A 21028-nucleotide genomic window follows, 5' to 3' on the forward strand; every position below is an offset into this window, starting at 1 on the left:
CAGACAGGCTCCACATGCCCATGTGAAAATTTGTGTAATCCAAATTTCTTCTACCCCTTTGTGTGGCAGATGTGCACATTTGTATACACTTCTTGGTCTGTGGGTATTTGACTGCTTTCATTTGGCAAAGTGAAAATCACTAATATTCAGTATAAGGCACACCAGAATGCACATTGGTGCCTGTGTTGTTTCTCAGTCCTGAGTCACAATTTCAACATGTTGGATTTCATGCTTGTTATTTATTCAGTAGATGCAATGCTCAAAGTTAATAAATAGTTTATTCAGTTGATACAAAAATAAATATTGTTACTGTACAAACGGATGATATAAATCAAATGTATTTTAGTTCTGATTCGCTTCTGCTCTGTGGCTGAAATTAAGCTGCCTGTGACTTGATGCTTATCCTCCCCAATTTCACATCAGATGAACATCTGGCTTCACTGAGGCCAGCTGATAAACACAGGCTCCCAGAACCCTCAGCTCCAGGGTTCACCTAAAACCTGCGTCCAAACTGGAAATATTAAATATTGTGGCAGGGGGGCGCCCAGTGCTACTGATAGCATGTGATTCCTGGGTACCCCATGGAGCAGCTGAAAAGTTTCACAGATTTCTCCCAGCAGTCATATCACCCATCCCATCTTAGCAGGGTCAGATGGTTTCAAGCAGTGTCGGCCACCGCCATTTAGGAAACCTTCATTCGTTCATCACTCAGTCCTGCAGGATTAAATGTCTTCACATGGCACATGGGTTATGCCTTCTCTATAAATAGGACAGCATGATTTACAAAAATACAAGCCTTGGACCAGCCAATGCTCTGTGCCAAACTACACAACAATGACTGACAATAATAACATTGAAAGTTACATTACAGTAGCCAATCACACTATTATTGAAAAACAAATATAAGTAATATAAAATACTAAATTGCTTCTTAAATTAGCAGTGCACCGAATTATAAGTACTTTAGTTCAAAACAAATTACTCGGAAAGAGTCGACCCAGAAATAGCATCACACTGTCCCCCATTGGGAAGGTACAAGGTGCCAGGGATCTATAAGGTTCATCTGTTTGGGGCCACTCTGAAATAGCAAATATATTTCCATGATTGGCCTGTTATAATTCACACAACAATTTTTAACAACATCTTTTGCACATTTCCCAGGATTTCAGCAGGATTGGTCCTCACTGCTGGAATTTAAAGGGATACAGTTCAGGCCAAAGACAGCTGTTGCATATATTTCTGATTGACAGCTACCTATTGCAGGGAGAAGGCCAGACTTGAGCTGTCTTCCAGGCGCTCTATATCTTCCACCATCTCAATGATGTCCTCAGCCTGGTCTTGGTGCAGCACAAGGAGAGCATTGGAGCGGAACTTCTCACGGAGCGAGTTTTGGCTGAGGGGCTTCCTCCAGTGCCCATAGAAGGTATCACACCGCCCCGACAGGAGAGTCTCGTCCTCCAACAGAAGAACCACCTCTCCGTACATCTTGTCAAAGTTGGCTTCATTGTCTACAGGATGCTCCAGCACCACCTTCTCCAGCAGGTTGATCAGACCAGGTCTCATGAGGTTGTCCTCAGTGAAAGAAGAGATGCCCAGTTCTCCGTCCAGGAGGGCTGTGCACGCATTGAACTGGAAGGAGTGTCGGGCCTGGTGTTCTGACTCAGGGAAGGGCCGGTTGATGTACTTAGAGACTGGGACCCTCAGAAGAATTCTCTGGATGGAGTAGGGATTGAAGCAACCCATGAGATTGACGAGTCGGTTCCTTACTAACATGGCAGCGTCTGCAACCCAGTGCATGCCCAAGTGTGCAGGGAACCTCTTGAAGGCGATGTCTTGCTTCTCCAGGAGGAAACTATAGTCTTCACCTGGCATTTCCAGGGGTGAGGGCTGGTAGTTACCATAGAAAGCACTGAACCCTGAGCAGCCGGGAACATCATCCAAGATGAGGGGGTTGGCCTCCATCCCACGGGCGGCTAGAAGCGCTGCTTCCATCCCAAGACGGGTGGCATTGCCAATGTGTAGCGGCTTGGCAAGGGTTGCGGCATTGGCCATGGGTGCCCCTGCCAGGGAAGTGGCAATTGCCAGAGCATGGGCACATTGGTCTTTATTCAAGGAAAGGAGCTTGGCTATCGCAGCAGCACTGCCCATGGTGCCAACCACAGAGGGAGGGTGAAACCTGGAAGAGGAGAGAGAAAAATCAGACATTGATGCAAAGTGAAGTAATGTGATTAATGTAAAGAGTGAAAACGCGATCAGATCATGTCAAGTATCTAATAAGGTATGGTAGTAACATTAGAGGTGGAATATTAAAGGAACCATCCACTGAACAGTATTAGAAAACGTATCCTCATACCCAATCTTACACATCATCAACAGTTCCAACAGTAAGGGTTCCAGAAGGTCCCTTTGTTTATAATGTGGTTGGGTTGTTATATATATTGTGAGATCATTCACTGAAGAGACCCTTTAATGATAGCTGTAATAGCAGACGGGAAATGCAAATGATAAAATGAGGTCTATGCACCACAGATGAAATGCTAGCATTGGCAATAAAATGCCAAGCAGGCTTGTTTTACTACCTTCTATGTGAGAGGCGAAGCGGAAACATGACCAGGAAGGGTACCGGTGGGTGTTTATCTGCATGTGAGGGAGCATTAGAGGGGACTGTTACTGAAAGCTTCACTGTCCAAGTACTTTCAAGTATTAACTGTTGTTAGTTGTCCTTTCCCTTCATTATGTGTCTTGCATGTGAGGTGGGCGGTTAACAGAGATTAATGCTCTGGGAACAGTGGCCAATGCAGGTTAATTCCAGACATTTGTTTCTAGGGAATCACAGTAATGTCAGCGATGTAATATGTAATGCTACTTATATCATGCAGTAAAGCCAGACAAGAAAACTAATGATATGGTGCGGTATTGGCACATTAAGAAAATTCAATGTTTACAACCTACTAAGTTCCATTTGCATGTGCTTATTTTGAGGGCATCATACATGCATCGGAGGCATAGTTTGGCGTCTGTGGAATATCAAATCAACCTCTTGGCAGAATTGCTGTCCTTTGTGCTCATCGCACATTCTTTCGGGGGTATAAATGCCCACTGTGGTCATCCCACAAAGCTAGTGGCACCCTGTGTGGACATTACATGTACTCCCTGATGATGCTGCTGTCCTTTGAGGGCATCATACATGCAGGTTAATTTGAATGACCTCCTCTGTGTTTATTATATATCGTCCTGGTTATTTAAACACACTCTGTGGGCATCATGCATGGACCTTCTACATCTAAATGCCATCTGTAGACACCATGGATAACTGCTTGAAATGTAAATGCTATTTGAGGGCATCACACATAGCTCCTCAATTAAGCATAAACCCTCTGTTAGCATTGCACATAGCTCCTCGATACATACATCGTCTTGGTGTGCTTAACCGTACCTCTTTGGGATGTTGCTGGCCTCACTGGAGAACCTCATGAGTCTTCCTTGCACCTCGATGCCCACGTTGAATGCCAGCAGGAGGTCCGCACCGCTGGGCCTTGAACCCATAGGCAGCATCTGAGAAGTAGCCAAGAGGGCAGGCAGCAGAGCACCCGAGGGGTGGGTGGCAGGGTGCCAGGTGTCATCAAAGTCCATAGCGTGAGTCTGTGGAGAGAGGAGAGTTAGAGGACCATTAAAGAATATTCAGAGACAGCTCTAATGCCCAGTACTGAAGAGGGAGTATGCAAGGTCTGCCAATCAGCAAAGCGACAATTCAATTGACCAATACGAGCTCAGTACAGGAGGTGGAGGAGACATGATATCATTCAGAAGATTGACTATTCCTCTGCCCTATAGAAACATATTACAGAGGGAGATGATCCCATAATTCACAGTTGGACATTCAGCTAGGCTATTGTCTGAGAGAACCCCTCTCCAAAGAGGGCAGAGGAGCAGGAAAACAGGACCTAGTATTTAGCATAGAACCCACCTCAACACCTTCTAGAATCCTTTAGAGACTAAATACTATGTTTGCCACACAACAGTCCGGGAACCAGATCCATATCCAATCACTATGTACATGGAGGGTCTTTGTTCATCCTAGAATTTCAAAGATCTCACCAGGTAAGTTATTTTGGTGTTAAACCATATTGATGTAAACCAGAGGTGGGGATTCAGTTAAAGTGTAAAGCTGCCTGATCTCCACTCTCACCCTTCAGTCTAACAGTTGCACTGACATTACACACGGATTCAAGAATTAATCAATAGATTGAATGTGAGGCAGCTGCCCGGTGCCTTACCGCCACTCCATTGGAGAATGCAGCCAGCGTGGGAGAGAGCCGCAGTCCATGTCGTCCGTAAACAGAGCTCGTTGCAGAAGAGGGATACAGGTCCTGTTAAAGGAGAAAGAGAGAAAAAGTTATGAAGGAACAATGCCCCAACTGATACATTCTGTGGGGTTTATCAGGAGCCACTTGGGAATGTAGATACACCTACACGAGTCCTACACAGGATATTACAGAGCCATAGGCTGCGTAGGAGATAACCTATCCCAGGGCAAGGTTGACTCCTTAAAGCGCACAGACACTATCCCGCAAGATGCACCGAGCTCTAACCTCTTCACAATCATGAGTGCGTAGAACATTCTAAGTAGCCCATCCTTCTCAACCCTACAGGTGTCTTCACCTCCCATTGTAAGGAGCAGAAAACCTTGTTAAACATAGTCAGAGAGAGATTAAATGTATCTTTATCCTACAAACCAAATGCCGTTGGCATGTTGACCAACCTAGGCTTTTTGGGACCTTTGCTATCTAATGGTAGATGCTTGTCTGACTCTGAAGTCTAATCCGTAGAACATCCAACACAGAACTATTTGTATGCAACTCTGTACACAATATTGCCCAGGAGTAGTTAACAGTACGTTTTTGTCTATAGATCACGAAGCGGCAGAAACTGGTAGTGAAATTGTTGACCCATGGCCGGTTAGTTGAATTAATATCTGATTTTCTTTACTTAGTAATATCTCAGGTAAATATTTTACTGAAACATCTCGCCTGCCTTTAGTTGGGTGTTGCTGCTTTTATTGAAGTCCAGTTTCTCCTGCATAATAGAATTTGAATACATTTACATAGCAAGCACCCACCCTGATGGTAAACAGATATCAGTTAACGCATTAAAACATATTGAGTAGTTGGTTGCATGCATTTGTGGCGTCTTTTATCTTGCACTATTTCAGTTTGAAATTGAACATCTATTATTTGCATCAATTTAGTTCGCGGACGTGCAATTACGTTCCATCCCATCTTGTTTGTTATCTGAAAGTGTCTGAGCCGGTGATGCCACCTAATGTCTGAAGGGTACTTTTTCTTGTGATTTGACTGGTGAAAAAAATCCCATGCATGATGCTGCATTGTGTAGATCCTGTTCTCCAGTTCCCCGTTGTGATTTCATACAGTATTTTTTTATTATACCCCAAACACCTCCAACAATAATGAGTGCATGCCCTAAGTACCCATAAAAAGCAGGAGTGTGTGCCCTAAGCACCCACAACAATCATGAGTGTGTGCCCTAAGCACCCACAACAATCATGAGTGTGTGTCCCAAGCACCCATGACAATCATGAGTGTGTCCTAAGCACCCATCAATCAATCAATCAATCAATGACATTTATAGAGCGCACTACATACCCGTAGGGTCTCAAGGCGCTGGGGGTGGGGGGGGTTCCGCTACTGCTCGAACAGCCATGTCTTCAGCTTCTTCCTGAAGGAGAGGTGGTCTTGGGTCAGGCACAGGTCGGTCGGGAGGGAGTTCCAGGTCTTGGCGGCCAGGTAGGAGAAGGACCTTCCTCCTGTAGTCGCTCTTCGGATGCGGGGGACGGCGGCGAGGGCGAGGTTGGCTGATCGGAGGTGGCGTTTGGGAGCGTGGAGGTTGACTCGGCTGTTGAGGTAGCTCGGGCCTTGGTCGTGTAGGGCTTTGTGTGCGTGGGTGAGGAGGCGGAAGGTGATTCTTTTGTTGACGGGGAGCCAGTGCAGGTCTCTCAGATGTCCGGAGATGTGGCTGGTTCGTGGGATGTCGAGGATGAGTCTGGCTGAGGCGTTCTGGATCCGCTGGAGTCTCTTCTGGAGCTTGGCGGTGGTACCGGCGTAGAGGGCGTTGCCGTAGTCCAGTCGGCTGGTGACGAGGGCCTGGGTGACGGTCTTCCTGGTCTCGGTGGGGATCCACCAGAAGATCTTCCGTAGCATGCGTAGGATGTTGAAGCACGCCGAGGAGACGGCGTTGACTTGCCTGGTCATGGAGAGGGAGGAGTCCAGGATGAAGCCCAGGTTGCGTGCATGGTCTGTCGGTTTGGGTGCGGTGCCCAGGGCGGGAGGCCACCAGGAGTCGTCCCAGGCGGAGGGTGAGGAGCCCAGGATGAGGACCTCCGTCTTGTCCGAGTTCAGCTTCAGGCGGCTGGTCGTCATCCACTCGGCTACCTCTTTCATCCCTTCGTGTAGGTTGGCTCTAGCGGCGGCGGGGTCGTTGGTCACGGAGAGGATCAGCTGGGTGTCGTCGGCGTAGGAGATTATGTTGAGGTTGTGTTGGCATGCGATGGCCGCGAGGGGGCTCATGTAGACGTTGAAGAGGGTGGGGCTCAGAGAGGATCCTTGAGGGACGCCGCAGATGACATCGGTGGCCTCTGACTTGTATGGTGGTAGACGGACTCTCTGTGTTCTTCCGTCGAGGAAGGAGATGATCCATTCCAGCGCCTTGTCCTGGATTCCGACGTTGCTGAGGCGCTGTACTAGGGTGCGGTGGCAGACAGTGTCGAATGCTGCGGAGAGGTCTAGGAGGATGAGGGCCGCTGTTTCTCCGTTGTCCATCAGGGCTCGAATGTCATCAGTGGCGGCGATGAGGGCGGTCTCGGTGCTGTGATTGGCTCGGAAGCCGGACTGTGAGGGGTCGAGGGATCCATTCGTCTCGAGGAAGGCGGCCATCTGCTTGTTGACGGTCTTCTCGATGACTTTGGCTGGAAACGGGAGGAGCGAGATGGGGCGGTAATTCTTGAGTTCGGTGGGGTCCGCTGTGGGTTTCTTGAGTAGAGCGCTGAGTTCGGCGTGCTTCCAGCTCTCAGGGAAGGTGGCGGTGTTGAAGGAGGTGTTGATGATGTCTCGCAGGTGGGGTGCGATGACAGCGTCAGCCTTGTTGAAGACGTGGTGAGGGCAGGGGTCGGTCGGTGATCCGGAGTGGATGGAGTTCATCGTGCGGATGGTGTCTTCGGTGCTGATCGGAGTCCAGGCGTGGAGGGTGGTGGTGAGGGGTGGTTGTTCGGTCTTGGTGTGCGTTGGTTGGTTGTTGAAGCTGTTGTGTATGTCCGCGATCTTGTTGTGGAAGTATGAAGCGAGGGAGTTGCAAAGGTCTTGCGATGGGGTGATGTCGTTGTTTCCTGCGCTGGGGTTGGAGAGCTCTTTCACGATGTTGAAGAGTTCCTTGCAGTTGTGTGCGTTGTTGTCCAGCCGGTCCTTGAAAGCAGTTTTCTTGGCGGCGCGGATCAGCTGGTGGTGCTTCCGGGTGGCCAGCTTGAAGGTGGTCCTGTTGTCCGGTGTTGGTTCCCTTCGCCAGACTTTCTCGAGGGCTCGGCAGTTCTTCTTGGAGCTCTTGAGTTCGTCGGTGAACCACGGGGCTTTCTTGCTGCCGGGTCTGCTGAGCGGGGTCCTCAGCGGGGCGAGTTCGTCCGCGCAGTTGCTGATCCACTTTGTGAGGTTGTTGGCGGCCTGGCTGGGGTTCGCTGAGCTGGCAGGAGGGTGCTGGCTCAGGGAGGTGGCGAGCTGGTCTGCTGTGATCTTGTTCCAGCTTCTGCGGGCGGCCTGTTGCTGGTGGTGGTGGGTCGTCGTTCTCTTGAAGGTGAAGTGGACGCAGCTGTGGTCCGTCCATTGAAGCTCTGTGGCGTGGCTAAAGTCGATGTCTTTGCAGGATGAGAAGACGGCGTCGAGTGTGTGTCCGGCGAGGTGGGTGGGGGTGGATACCAGCTGCTTGAGTCCAAGATTGGCGAGGTTGTCGAGCAGGGTGCTGTTGTTGCGGTCGTTGTTGTTCTCCAGGTGGAAGTTGAGGTCCCCCAGGAGGATGTAGTCGGCGGAGGGGAGAGCATGCGGGCTGACGAAGTCGGCGATGTCCTCGCTGAATTGTGTGCGTGGTCCCGGGGGTCGGTAGATCAGGGTGCCTCTGAGGGTGGTGTTCGGGTCGGTGTGGATCTGGAAATGCAGGTGTTCGGCGGTGGTCAGGGAGTTGTCGGTGCTGGTTGTGAGACGGATGGTGTTCCTGTGGATGATGGCGATGCCTCCTCCCATCTGGTTGGCGTTGCGGTCCCTCCGGACGATCTTGTAGCCCTCCGGGATAGCGATGGCGATGTCGGGGGCTGAAGAGGCGTTCATCCAGGTCTCCGTGAGGAAGGCAACGTCAGGGGCTGTGGCGTCTAGGAGGTTCCAGAGTTCCACGGCGTGTCTGTGGACGGAGCGGGTGTTGAGCAGGATGCACTTGAGGTGGGTGCTGCTGGTGTTCGACTTGGCGGCTGCTGGTGCGGGGCAGGTCCGGATGCAGGAGAACTTGCAGACGTGGCAGCTGAAAGGTCCGTGGGTGAGTCGTGGTGTGGCTTGGTGGCATTCTGGGGGTCGGCCGGTGTTGAGTGCGGTGAGGGTGGCGGCGGAGTACGTCAGGCGGGTAGGTCGGGGTCTTCGTGGGCCAGGGGTCCTGGCGCTGGTCGCGATCCGGTCACGGACGGGCTTACCTTTGGCGCGCCTTCGGCGCACAATCGGCGCGCCCGCTGCGCGTGACCGCTGCGCGTTCGCACGGTCGCCATATAAGGCGAAGTGCGCGGGTGGGCGGGGCAGCTGGGAGGCAGGAGCGGGGAGGGATACAGAAGGCAAAAGGGGTGGGGCTAAGCGGCGGTGGCGGGAAGCGGGGAGGGAGAGCGGGGCTCGGCGAGGTAGGCGGGCAGACAGGAAGGAGACAGCAAAACACGGGCACAATTACCAGAATACTATCACAAAAACACGGGCACAATCACAAGGAAAAAAGGAGAAGCACAAAGTTACAAAGTCAAGGGAAAACTCTCAACACCAGAACGAGCAGCCGGCAGGCAGGCACGGACCGCGCCTCTCGGAGGAGGGGGCGTGGTCAGCGGCAGCGCGACAGGCAGCGAGGCAGCTAGGCAGGGCAGAGGGGCACACGCAGCAGCTGGTGGCCGTGCGGCGCGGGGGTGTCCCGGCAATCATGGCAATCATGAGTGTGTCCTAAGCACTCACAATAATCATGAGTGTGGTCTGAGGGTTCTTGTGAAACAGAACAAGGTCCAGAGCTGGGTTCTGAGGTCTAGAAGTGTTCACCAACTACACCCTCCTTATCTGAACGTGACTGCCATCAGCTCCCCAGGCTGTGGAAGATTGACAGTGGAGGCAAGAATACATCAAGTAACTGGGCAGACTTTTTTGCCTGTTACTGTCCAAGGAGAGTTTACCTCCTGGCCTCTCTTGTGTTTTAAAGTGCTCTACCTCTGCCCTGCAAATGACTCCATCATTGCATCCATGTGGGACATGTATGACATGCTTGTGTGTAGAATACAGCTACAGTAGAATGTGCATGGAATGAATGTGCTGTATGTAACTGTAGCAATCTAGGAACCCCTTCTGATATCCTGAACCACAGTGGTTCATAGGAGGGTGGTTGGACAGAGCTCCAGACATCAATGTGAACTTCAGGGCTCTGTGAGACGTTCCTGAGGCCCTCTGCAGTGGACCAGACTAGGATGGGAAGGTTAGGAGACAGATGGTCCTATCGTAGCGAAGGGAAATCCCCCTGCTCTTTCCAGCTCTGTTGCTCCTCAGAAGTGTAAACCCCAACAAGCTGAGTGGTAGTTAGTGTGCCTTTATTTTTGGGTGTCCCCTGAGAAGAGGCTCACTGCCCTTTTAACTCTGTGAGGCAATGACTGCAAGGACCTGTCTAGGAGGAATGCGCAAAAGTCCTGAGCTGCCTGAAACCCTTGACTTGTGGAATGCACAAACTATCTGCAAACTTGGACCAAGTTTTGGGTAGACCCTACTATCCACTGTTTGAGGATTTCTCTGCCAGAATGCTAGGGTTTCACACCAGTGGTCATGATAAACTTTTCTGTGCTCGAGAATTGTCGTCATTGACTGCTAACGCCTCTTCGCCAGGTTATGGAACCGGAACAAGGACTTTCTACAAATCTGCCTGGAGAAGCCGTCTGAGACCTGCCTTGAGGGGAAGAACTGACTGGCGTCTGTGAAAGGGGCTTGAGATGCCCTGGCCAAAGACTATGTTGCCTTGTAAAGGACTGCGAGGAGCTGAGGCAGGTGGAGCGGAACACAGCTACCTGCAACTCAGGAGAGATATGCACTGTCAGGCTGTGCGGTGAGGCTTCGAGACTCGGTGGCACCTATGGGGTGTGAATAAGCTAAAGCACCTGTGAACACTTAGGCGCTCACTGAGATCACCTGTCTCGGTCGCCCCATACTGAACCTAAGGGTGTGACTAAAGGGGGGGGCCTGAAGAACTTAGAATCATCACCTTCATTGAAATTACAACAACTTGAGTGAGTAGCTACTACCTCAAGAACATACAGTATCATCAGTTGTCCTTTCCCATCCTCCGTTGGACCATCGCTGTGACTAGTGCGGCTCTGCACCTCGCTTGGCTGTGGATTTGTATTTAGGCCCAAAGAAGAAGCACCAAGGAGGGTCTAAATATAAAATCAGCAGTGCTGGTGGATTGGGGCCTGCATCGCCCTCTGGCCCAGACACCCCAATAGTGTTGGGTAGGCCCAGGCCCAGTCAGAAACCCTCCCCTTGGTGGGCCGTCTGGAAACACAGACCACTGGTAGACACACACATTGCCAGCCCACAGCCAGCAAGACGCAACCGAACTTCCACAAACCTAGTCATGCTTCTGGTGAGGAGTGGTGGAGGGGGAGGAGAACCCAGAAATGAGAGCAGTCAAAAGACCTGTACTAACCCGTTTCTTGATAGGGCAGCGGGCCAGAGTTCACACTGAAGAGATCATACAATTTCCAAGGACAGAAAATCATTAATTTCCTCAAACAGAAATTGTTACATTAATTATTGTGTACCATGTTTGTCTTGTTTCTAACATTTTATGTGCAGTATTCTGTTGGGTGACTGAGGTACAGTACGTTTTTGCTTTGACTTAAAGCACTAGCTGGACATAAATGTAATGATTGCTAATGGACATTTCATTCAATCCCACACCGTCTCCTTGAGTAGGACTTGAAACAGCACAACTTTGCTACCAATAGGGTCTAGTGCTAAAGGGTGTGCTTGGTGTTCAGTTTCTTTGGTCCAGTTTTGTTCTCAATAGTAGAGTTAAACTCCAGGACACAAGTGGTAAAATGCTTTGATTGTTAAAATGTGAGCCCTCTAACTCTTGTTTGTCTTGGGACTCCTGAAAAAGTTCACACAATGCTCCATAGAGTATTTCCTACAATGGTCTAGGCCTGGTCACACCTTGTAGTATCTAGGGTGATGCTGTGCACATGTGGTCTAGAGGTTCCCTTTAAAAGGATGATTGATCCATCGAGCTTTGCCTGGTGTGTTCAAGGCCTCATCTTACCTGGCAGTATCGCAGGGCGATGTCGAACACGTGCGTTGTGCTTCCCACCAGTCCAACCCCGATGCTGTCCAGGATCATGCGCTTGCTGCGGTGTCGCACCACTTGTGACAGGTGATCCAACTGGACTCCATGGATAAAGGAAGCAAAGCTGCTAGTGACCGCCTTCTCCAGGGGGGAGCCTTCCAGCACTGCACAGGAAGAAGAGAGAGGATAAGAGCTACCGCTGGCTTGGGTTGGAGTCAGACAAGAAATCCAGCGGATCTGGACCAGAAAGAGAACGAGCTCAGTCAGCATCGCGGGGACAAGGAGACGAGGCTGAACGAAGACCTACGTCAGGATTGGTACACACTGGAAAATTTAACAAACCCTAGATCACAAATCACTTAACAAACTTAAGGACATAGAACATTTAACAAACCCTAGGACACAAAACACTTAACAAACCCTACGCTTTCATCTGAACTACATTAGAAAAGTGATCTCAAACTGTCAGTCCAATCCTTAGTTATATCAAGGATTGAATATGGCGGTACAACATTAGCAGGCCTACCAAAAATTTCCACAGCACCACTAAAAGCACGCCTCAATGCAGCTGCAAGAATCATCACAGCATCAAGGAAATTCGACCATATCTTTCCACACGTGAAAGCGGTAAACTGGCTACCGTACGAAGCCTGAATCCAACCTAAACTGGCATGTATTACCCACAAAGCCATCCACTACAAAACACCAAGATACCTGGCCCAGAAAATTGAGTTATCAGGAGGAAGCAGACCTGCAAGGAGTGCCAAGGAGCTGATGCTGAGACCACCCATCTTCAGGAAGAAGAAAACACATGGTAGAGCTTTCTCAGGGCCAGCCCCCAGAATATGGAACCCACTCCCTCCAATCCAAACACAGTAACATTTAAGAGGGAAGCTAAGATCTTCCTGATGAGTAAGTTTGTTCCATAGACAAGACCGCTCATCACTAGCACCATGACATAGATGGTTTCTAAACAGGACAACTATGCTGTAAAAAGTATGTCTCCAGTTAGACGTGGAATAACCTCTATCAGCGCTATACTAATCCGGACTTGTTAGAACTCGCGAGAAAAAGACATTTTCAGAACTATCAAGTACTGGAAGCCCCTGCACGCCTGATACCAAATGTATCCTAAAGTTACCTCATGTCACTGTATTTTCGTATGTTAATACTCTATCTATGGCTATTGAATATACCTACCTCATATCACTATGATTCGTAATGCTACACAAGATGTAATTTTATACTACGTCATGTAAATGTGAAGCGCTCTGATACCCAAGGGTCAAGATTCCGCTATACAAAACTCTTTAAATAAATAAAATAAAATATGACATGCTACATTTAACAAACCCTACTACACGGAACATTTAACACACCCTAGGGCACAAAATATTTAACAAACCTTAGGACTCAGAACATTTAACAAACCCTAGGAACAGACCATTCAACACATCTTAGGACACAGCACCCCTAGGACACAGCACTTTTAACACACCCTGGGACATAGAACTTTAAAAACCTTAGGACAATAAACATTTAACAATCCCTAAGACACAGATCATTAACAAACACTAATTCACCTAGGGCCCGATTCACAGAATGAACTTAAGATTCAATCCTAAACTTACTACTATTTTGGTATTCACAGATTGAATTTTCTACTTTTGGTGTTCACAGAAGTTAAGATTTTGTCTTAAGTTTGTCTTAAGACAAACTTAAGACTGACTTAAGACAAACTTAAGACAGACTTAAGGCAGACTTAAGGCAGACTTAAGACAGACTTAAGGCAGCCTTAAGACAAAATTCTAACTTAAGTCTGTTTTAAGTTTGTCTTAGGACCAACTTAAGACAAAATCCTAACTTCTGTGAATACCAAAAGTAGTAAGTGCATTCTGTGAATACCAAAATAGTGGTAAGTTTGGGATTGAGTCTTAAGTTCATTCTGTGAATCGGGCCCCTAACATTTAACAAACCTTAGGACACAGAACATTTAACAAACCCTAAGACACAAAACATTTAACAAACCTTAACACACTTCACATTTAACAAACCCTAGGACACAGAACTTTTAACAAACACATGTACACAGAACATTTAACAAACCCTAGGGCACAGCACATTTAACGAACCTTGAGACACAGAACATTGAACAAACCACAGGACACAGCCCAGTCATCAGACCCTAAGACACAGACCCCCGTGAGTCCCAGCGTGAACATGCGTGACACCTACCTTCCAGGGCCGCAGTGTGAGTCCGTCTGGACAGCGAGAGGACGGGCTTCGATTTCTGAAAGAAGAAAGTGTTTGATGTTAGAAAGGTATGTATGTGTGTCTGTGGTCCCCTGAGGGTCAGGCAAGGGCGCCTCTTCCAGGAAATGTTAAATCTCGACTCTTTTGTGCGTGCGGCCGGGACACAATGGAGCGCGCGTGCACGAGCCATGAGGCAAGCAATCAAAGTGCCCACCCTAAGTTCCTAACAATTTTAGGAAGTGTAAACAATGAAAGCGCTTTAAGCGGTCTGGGGACAGATAGCGCCAAAAATTTACGAAATCTAGAATGAACAACTGTTCACCATCTGTATGTGGCACAGCGTCACTGCAGCACGGGGTGCAGGAGGCGCTACACCAGCCCACACAATCTGAACGATTTTAGACAGAGAAAGAACAAGATACAACAGGTAAATACAGCGGCTGAGCGATGCGAAAACACGAAACTTGGAACAGAGCCTCACCTGGAAGGTAGACAGCAGCATCGTGCGCCTCGAAGCCCTCTTATCCCGAAGGAGCGCCCGTCTCTGATGCTGGCAGAGGGCTGCTGTCTCTGGTGCTGGAGGGACGCAGATGTCTCTGGGTCAGCAGGGGGTAGACGTCTCTGATGCTGGCTGAGGGCTGCTGTCTCTGGTGCTGGAGGGACGCAGCTGTCTCTTCTCAGCAGGGGGCAGATGTCTCTGTTCCTGCAGGGTGCAGACGTCTCTGGTTCTGGCAGAGGGCTGCTGTCTCTGGTGCTGGAGGGACGCAGATGTCTCTGGTCTGGCAGGGTGCAGACGTCTCTGGTGCTGGAGGGACGCAGCTGTCTCTGGGTCAGCAGGGGGTAGACGTCTCTGGTGCTGGCAGAGGGCTGCTGTCTCCGGTGCTGGAGGGTAGATGTCTCTGTTCCAGCAGGGGGCAGACGTCTCTGGTGCTGCGGGGTGCAGAAGTGTCTACTATTGTCGGGGTGCAGATGTCTTGCGGTTGCAGGAGACCGGTGTCTCTGGTTCTTGCTGTCCCTGTCTGCCTCTTCCATGGTTTATATTCACTTCAGGTGAATGGCTCTGGAGCAAGAGCCACCCCAGGACGTCACCGGAAGGGGGAGGGCCAAGGTGTGTCCAGATTCGGGGAAAGAACAGGGAAATACTTGGAGGAAACTCCGGACTAAAAATCTCGTTTGTATACATGTTTTTATTTATTTACTTATGTTGAAATCTGCTTTAGGCAAACAAAGAAATGAACGGACCATTTTACAAAATGACTTGGGGTGGGGTCATTTTTGCAAGTATATTCTCATTTTGAAAGCACCTGCTTCTGCCTTCCTGGCCTCCAGCAATTTTCAGGCATCAATTAAAATGTCAAGATAACTCCTGTTATTAATTGTCTTCCTGGAAAGAGACCAAATGTTTGTCTTAAGAAAGTCTTGACTCATCCTAAGGCAGCGCAAGAGGTTAAAATGCCTGCAGTTAAGAACGTGTACCAAGCAGATAACAAAGTGTTACTGCTACTGTAAGAGAGCAACTTTTGTCACTTGTCTTTTATAAATCAAAATCCTAATATAGAACATTGAGCTATTAATGGTCATCAAAGAGCTACATGCAAACTGCAAGGTTTATGTTAGAGATATATGTTTTTTTGCCTAGTCTTTCATTATCCTAATCTTGCCAAAAGGGGTCATTTAGGTAGAAAATAATCTTTATTATTAAAGAGAACCCCTAAAAATGATGATACGTTTTAAATTCTGAATTTGTGCTTTTCCAGAATAAGGACTCTTAAACTATATTGCCTACCAGTATCGCTGACATGTCAATCCTACACTACACCTTGTAGTCCTGTCTGATATAACATTTCCTATACACTGATTACACACATATGATTGTCTCTGTGCAATGTGTGTGTGGTGCAAAGTGCTCTGACACCTTACACTGGTATGAGTGTTGATATAAAACTAAATAAATCTGAGAGACTGGTTATGGAGACTTGAGCGGAACTGTTGAAGGGTGCTTGTGAGGGAATCCGTGGCAGAGGTGGTCATTTGGGGGGGTGCCAACAAACATTGTCTCACAGGGCGCCACCAGTGTTAAAGCCGGGCCTTGGGGGGGGGGCACAGAATGGGCGAGGGGGCACAGGGGGGACCACAGTGTATGCCAAGGGACACAGAGTGGGTGAAGGGGCATAGAAAATGAGACCCTCCCAGTGGGTGGTGTTGCCAGAAAATGGGTGACCGGGTGCATGATATATGAGGGACCACAGAGAAAACAAGGAAAGTGTTCGGGGGAAGGACGGAGACAGTATGAGGGAAGGGTGGGTGAGACCGCAGGTCATGTGGTACAAAGCTGGTGAAAGCACAGTGGGCAAAGCCTAAATTGGGGATGGGGGCATATTGTGTTAAATGGGCATAAAGGGCTCATATGTATACCACTGGGGTGTCAGAGTGGGTAAGGGGGCTCAGATTGTGGAAGGACGAAGAGGGCATGCCAGGGAGCTAGGAAGAGTTAGGGCGGGTGAGGTGCACAGTGTAGGCGAGTGGCACAGATCCGGCAAGGATCACACTCATTCAGACACTTAGGTCTCTACCATGAGGTGCCCAGGGTGATATGACAAGGTACTGGGCACATACCTGGGGGAATGCCAGGTAACTGTGGGGATCCTGGGCATAGCGCCAAGAAACAAAACCCTAAGACACAGCATAATAGCATAAGATCATTATCAGGGGGAATACATTCACAAGTTAAACTAGGGGCTGTCTTCTCAGTGTGAATCAATCAAGCGAATAGAGCGAAGCATGGCTTTATGCAACTCAGGAACTTAAAATCAATGTAACAATGCGAGTCACGTCTCACAGAGCACTAGTGAAGAAATGTAAGAATACAATACATCTGACCAGGAATATTTGAATGAATATATCTGCAACAATGAAACAAAAGCAGAGACCTGGAAAGGAGTTAAGCTTCCTTTGAAAAGTTTTTCTCATTTAGTGATCAGGATGAGGTCAACTGAGAAGCTTTTTCAACTCCCTCAATTTCTAAATACATTTGAGGATCTTTCTGCTGACCTTTACAACTCTGTAATTTATTATTATTCTAGGATAGTTGTCTTCTGGCGAATTAACCCTTCTTGCAAAGTTTTGCTTATCTGTCAATGCCAGGTTGCCACAGTCACTAACACCCCAGGAATAGCTGATTAACACATCTGACTTGCAAACTCCCAATCCACCCTGGCGTCTTCTGTAACAACTTAAGTAGAAGATACAATTTCCTGGCGGCATTCATAGTCAACCCACTGCTTTCCTCTTTAGCACGAATTCATATATTTTAATTACTATTTTTGTCAATCTTTTTTCATATATCATCGCCAATTGAATTTGCAAAAGGTCAAAATGGATCCCAGTCGCACGGATGCTGCGTAAACTTACTTCCTGTTTACTTTACTGTGCTTCAATGTGCCATCCGAGCTCAGCTCGACATAAGAAAGGAATGGAATACAACATTTACAACTCATACATTTCTTTTACTTGTAGCTTTTTATTAATTGACGCAGACAATTGTCTGCTAATGTTGCCCTCTTATAGGTCCACAATCTAGTACTAACCTCCCCCTCAATGTCTGCTTAAATAGTTAAAGCCCTGGCGCCATATTCAAGTCTAATGGACTGGTAACTCAGGTTTTGTAAAGATTCAATGGATTTTTCCAACTTTTATCCTACATTGCATTTTGTTTAAAACTCTAGTTAAACATTTAAATACCGACTGTTAAAAAGAGCAGCATGAAAACCCTTTCCTTAACTTGCCTTCACATGTGGGGCAGGGTTCATCTCTCCAAACCTATTGACACATTTTCTTAGTGTCATCAAGAGCTTCTCAGATATTTCTTTCTTTAGTTCCTCGTGCAGTTCTCAACACAGCGTCTCATTGCTCATAATTTCGTGCCGGAATCATGATTTCAGCAGGTGCAATCAGGGGTTAAAAGAAGTGATATTACCTTCGTAAATAATCGAAATCTGGTGAAGAGGCTCTTTGTGTTCTGGTAGAAACCCTGGCACAATAGATGTTTGTACCCACCTCTTCTAAGGCCGTGCCATGAATGAGCCATCCAAGGCGCATTGCCTGCTTGGAAAGGACCCACACCTATCTTTTGTTAATGTACTAAAAAAATGTTGCTGCAGGAAAAGTCTTCCGCAAAAATCTCTATCTGGAAAGTTCCAAACGGAGGCGTACATTTCAAAAAGGACCAAATGCTTCAACTTTGAAAAGTTGGAACCTGTATCACTCATAACATTTGTCAAGCCTTTGTTGACAATATTATAATTTACACACCCCTAGATTGTATTCTTGCCTGTACCTCTTTATAGGTCCATCGTTGTTTTCTTGTTGCCCACAGAAAATAGGAGGCAAAACTACTCGTGAAACAGGAAAACAGAGGGACGGGGGGATGTAAAATAATATATGGACAAGCACAAGTATCCAGGATCAGTGTGGAGAGCAGAACTTGCTGCCCTTGAGTACTCTTGTCAACTGCACCCAGTCAGTACTGAGACACAAGTGCACCCCCAGTGGCAGGTGCCTTTGGATGGAGGACTTTCACCCAAAAATGGCATTAGGTCAGAGGGCAGAGGATGGTGAAATTACATTGCACAGCGACCCGAAATGTGCAGAAACTCAAGTATTACCAGGGCACAAGTCCTAAAAAAGAAGTAGGGGGACGCTGACGTCACAGCAGGAAGTGACGTCACGAAAGGTGGCTGGCACCATCACTCATTGCCTCCCCTCGCTCACCCCATGGATGCGACTGCATCAAAGAAGCCAGCGCGTGAGCAGCGTTCTGAATGGACTCCGATCTCGCCCCAGAGAGGCCAAAGAGTGAATGTGTGGTTGCATTTTCTCCAGTTATCGAGCTCCCGGTAAAATAAGTGGGGGGACGCCATCCACCCGCCTGGTACCCCGACTCGAGCCCTGAGTATTACCTATGCCTTTCAGAAGTGCCCACCAACAGGTCTGCAACACAGGGGCACGTACCCAGAAGTACAAGTGCTGTGTACAGATGTGCGTTTAACAACACTCACCCTTCTAAGATACATGCAGGTAGAGATGCCCCGCACCCCTTATCTCCCATTCTGCTCACATCACAGCGTCTGTGGGTCAGGGGAGCCCCTGCGGGGAGGTGAGACTCACACACGCTCCTATACAACGAAAAGCCTTCCTAAGGTAGAGGACAATAAGTTGTCCCATTCAGATGCAGGCCTCGTGTACAGGGCACATGCAGCAGGCTCGAGCATGGGCATTAGGCACACAAGGATTACAAGAAGCTTGTATTGAGCCTTGACTTTCCACACAGGCATAGTAAACAGGACCCTGGTGGGCTGTCTATACCCATCTGGTGTGGAGCAAAACATCTACTCCCCCAGCATCAGATGGGCTTCAACCCAGAGGAAGGAAGGGACCTGGGCCTGACTGAGGGTGAGTCCAGTACCGTCCTTAAAAGGACCTCTACTCAGAAGGTCTAAGTTTATCCCTGCACCAGATGCCTGACAGCCTAAAGCAACTTCACTTGTAGGAGCATCACTCCATGTCCAAATATTACTCGCTTTAACTAAATCTGGTGATGAAGGGGCACTGTGTGCACTGCTGAGAACTTCACAATAGAGAGTAGCAATGAAAAGTTTGCATAGAATTATGCCACAAAAACAAAAGAGGGAGTGAAGAGGTAGTGTCCAAAAGGAGCACTGGAGGTGTATACGTCCTCCTCTAGATTTGTTACAAAAACACAGTGTTGGACTTGGCCCTTTTCCCCCAAACTTTTTCGCTTTTTGCCCCCCTAATTTGAAATGTCTCCCCCATGGTAATAAACCTGTATAGGCCATGTGTGTTGTGAGACACCTTGTTAATATGTAATGTCATGCAATGGTGTGAGCACTTGTCAATTTCCCCCCTTGTAAAATGTACCCTGGTAAAATGTTGTGTTTTTAAAATGGCTGCCATGGCTGTGTGCGTTGTGCCACCTGACTGCAGGAGGTTAGCAGTCTAGTTGTTAGGTACCCAGCCACCCCTGCATTTGGAGGGAAAGCCTGGCACCCAGGGTGCTCTACTCCTTCCTCTGAGCCAGTTAGAACTAGTTCGCCTGTCTGAGGTGGGTTAGCGGTCTAGTTGTCTGGTACCCAGCAATCCCAGCATTTGGAGGGACCTTCTAGAAGCTTCCAGCCTTTCTAGTACAGGGAGAGCAGTAGAGATGTGATGTGCAGAGACAGAGCTGGGACAGGAATGTGAGGGGACCTGCTGCAAGGGGATACCGCCACTTGGGCCTGTGTGCTGGACCCTGCACCCATCTAAAACCCCTCTACTGTCCCCAGGGCTTGTAAAGCCCCACTTCAGGAGTTCAGACTGCCGTGTGGGAGGAGGGCCACGCTGCAGTGGGGATAGTGAAAGCCTACCACCCTGCTTTGATGATGCCCCCACTACCTGCTGACCTGGCCCAGTAGTGCTACTGCTCTGTCCCCCGGGCCCCTGAGGAAGGAGGGCCCCCCTAGGTCCCTGGAGCTGCCGGGACCCTGCGCTACGCAAGCGCTGCACCAAGAAGCGCCGAGAAGGTAAGGAGTGTTGTGGACTGGACCCCCCAAGAGGAGAGAAGAGTTACCCTGGGACCCCTGGGCGTGTTACTGGGACTGTCTGCCCCCCCCTTGCGCTGTGTGCCTGGAAGCGCTGGCCTTCAGAAGACTGCTTGTGTCCCCAGAGTGCTGTGATCAAGACTGCCCTGCTGATTGCCTGCCAAGCGCAATAATCTGGAAAGCGCAGTGCTGCAGAAGCGCTGTATGGGGAGGATTGTACCCCCAAGGAGCTGTGCTGTGAGGAGCTGCCTGTTAAGCGCTATAACTTCAAAGCGCTGGAGAAGTGCTGCTGGCCCTTTGAGCCCCAGGGCCCTGAAAGCTATGTGGCCTGAGGGGCCTGCGCAGGATTGAGGAGCTGAGAACCAAGTGCAGCCGGTGAGTGGGGCCTTGGTCAGACTGTGAGGAGGGTAGAGGGCAACGGGGCGCAGGGTCGGTGTCCGCCCCCCCCCCCCATGACTTGGAATATTAGAGACCTTGGGATGGAGCCCAAAGTGTGAGGGCCTCCCCCCCCAGTTGGCCCTGCTTGGATGGTAAACATACCCTGAATTGGGCGATGGCCT

General features: G+C 48.9%; 1 protein-coding gene across 1 annotated transcript; it reads right to left on the bottom strand.

The window, feature by feature from the left end:
• Nucleotides 1–224: 224 nt before the first annotated feature.
• Nucleotides 225–14883, bottom strand: LOC147663603 (cis-aconitate decarboxylase-like). The gene is made up of 7 exons (XM_086950329.1): nucleotides 14668–14883; nucleotides 14354–14436; nucleotides 13855–13909; nucleotides 11596–11783; nucleotides 4278–4370; nucleotides 3437–3642; nucleotides 225–2176 (listed from the first exon to the last, which is right to left on the bottom strand). Exons 2-7 carry the CDS (start codon nucleotides 14372–14374, stop codon nucleotides 1255–1257), a joined length of 1485 nt encoding a protein of 494 aa, XP_086806455.1. The 5' UTR covers nucleotides 14375–14436; nucleotides 14668–14883; the 3' UTR covers nucleotides 225–1254.
• Between the last annotated feature and the right edge of the window lie 6145 nt (nucleotides 14884–21028).

This window comes from Lissotriton vulgaris, unplaced genomic scaffold, assembly GCF_964263255.1.
Source record: "Lissotriton vulgaris unplaced genomic scaffold, aLisVul1.2 SCAFFOLD_593, whole genome shotgun sequence".
NCBI lineage: Eukaryota > Metazoa > Chordata > Amphibia > Caudata > Salamandridae > Lissotriton > Lissotriton vulgaris.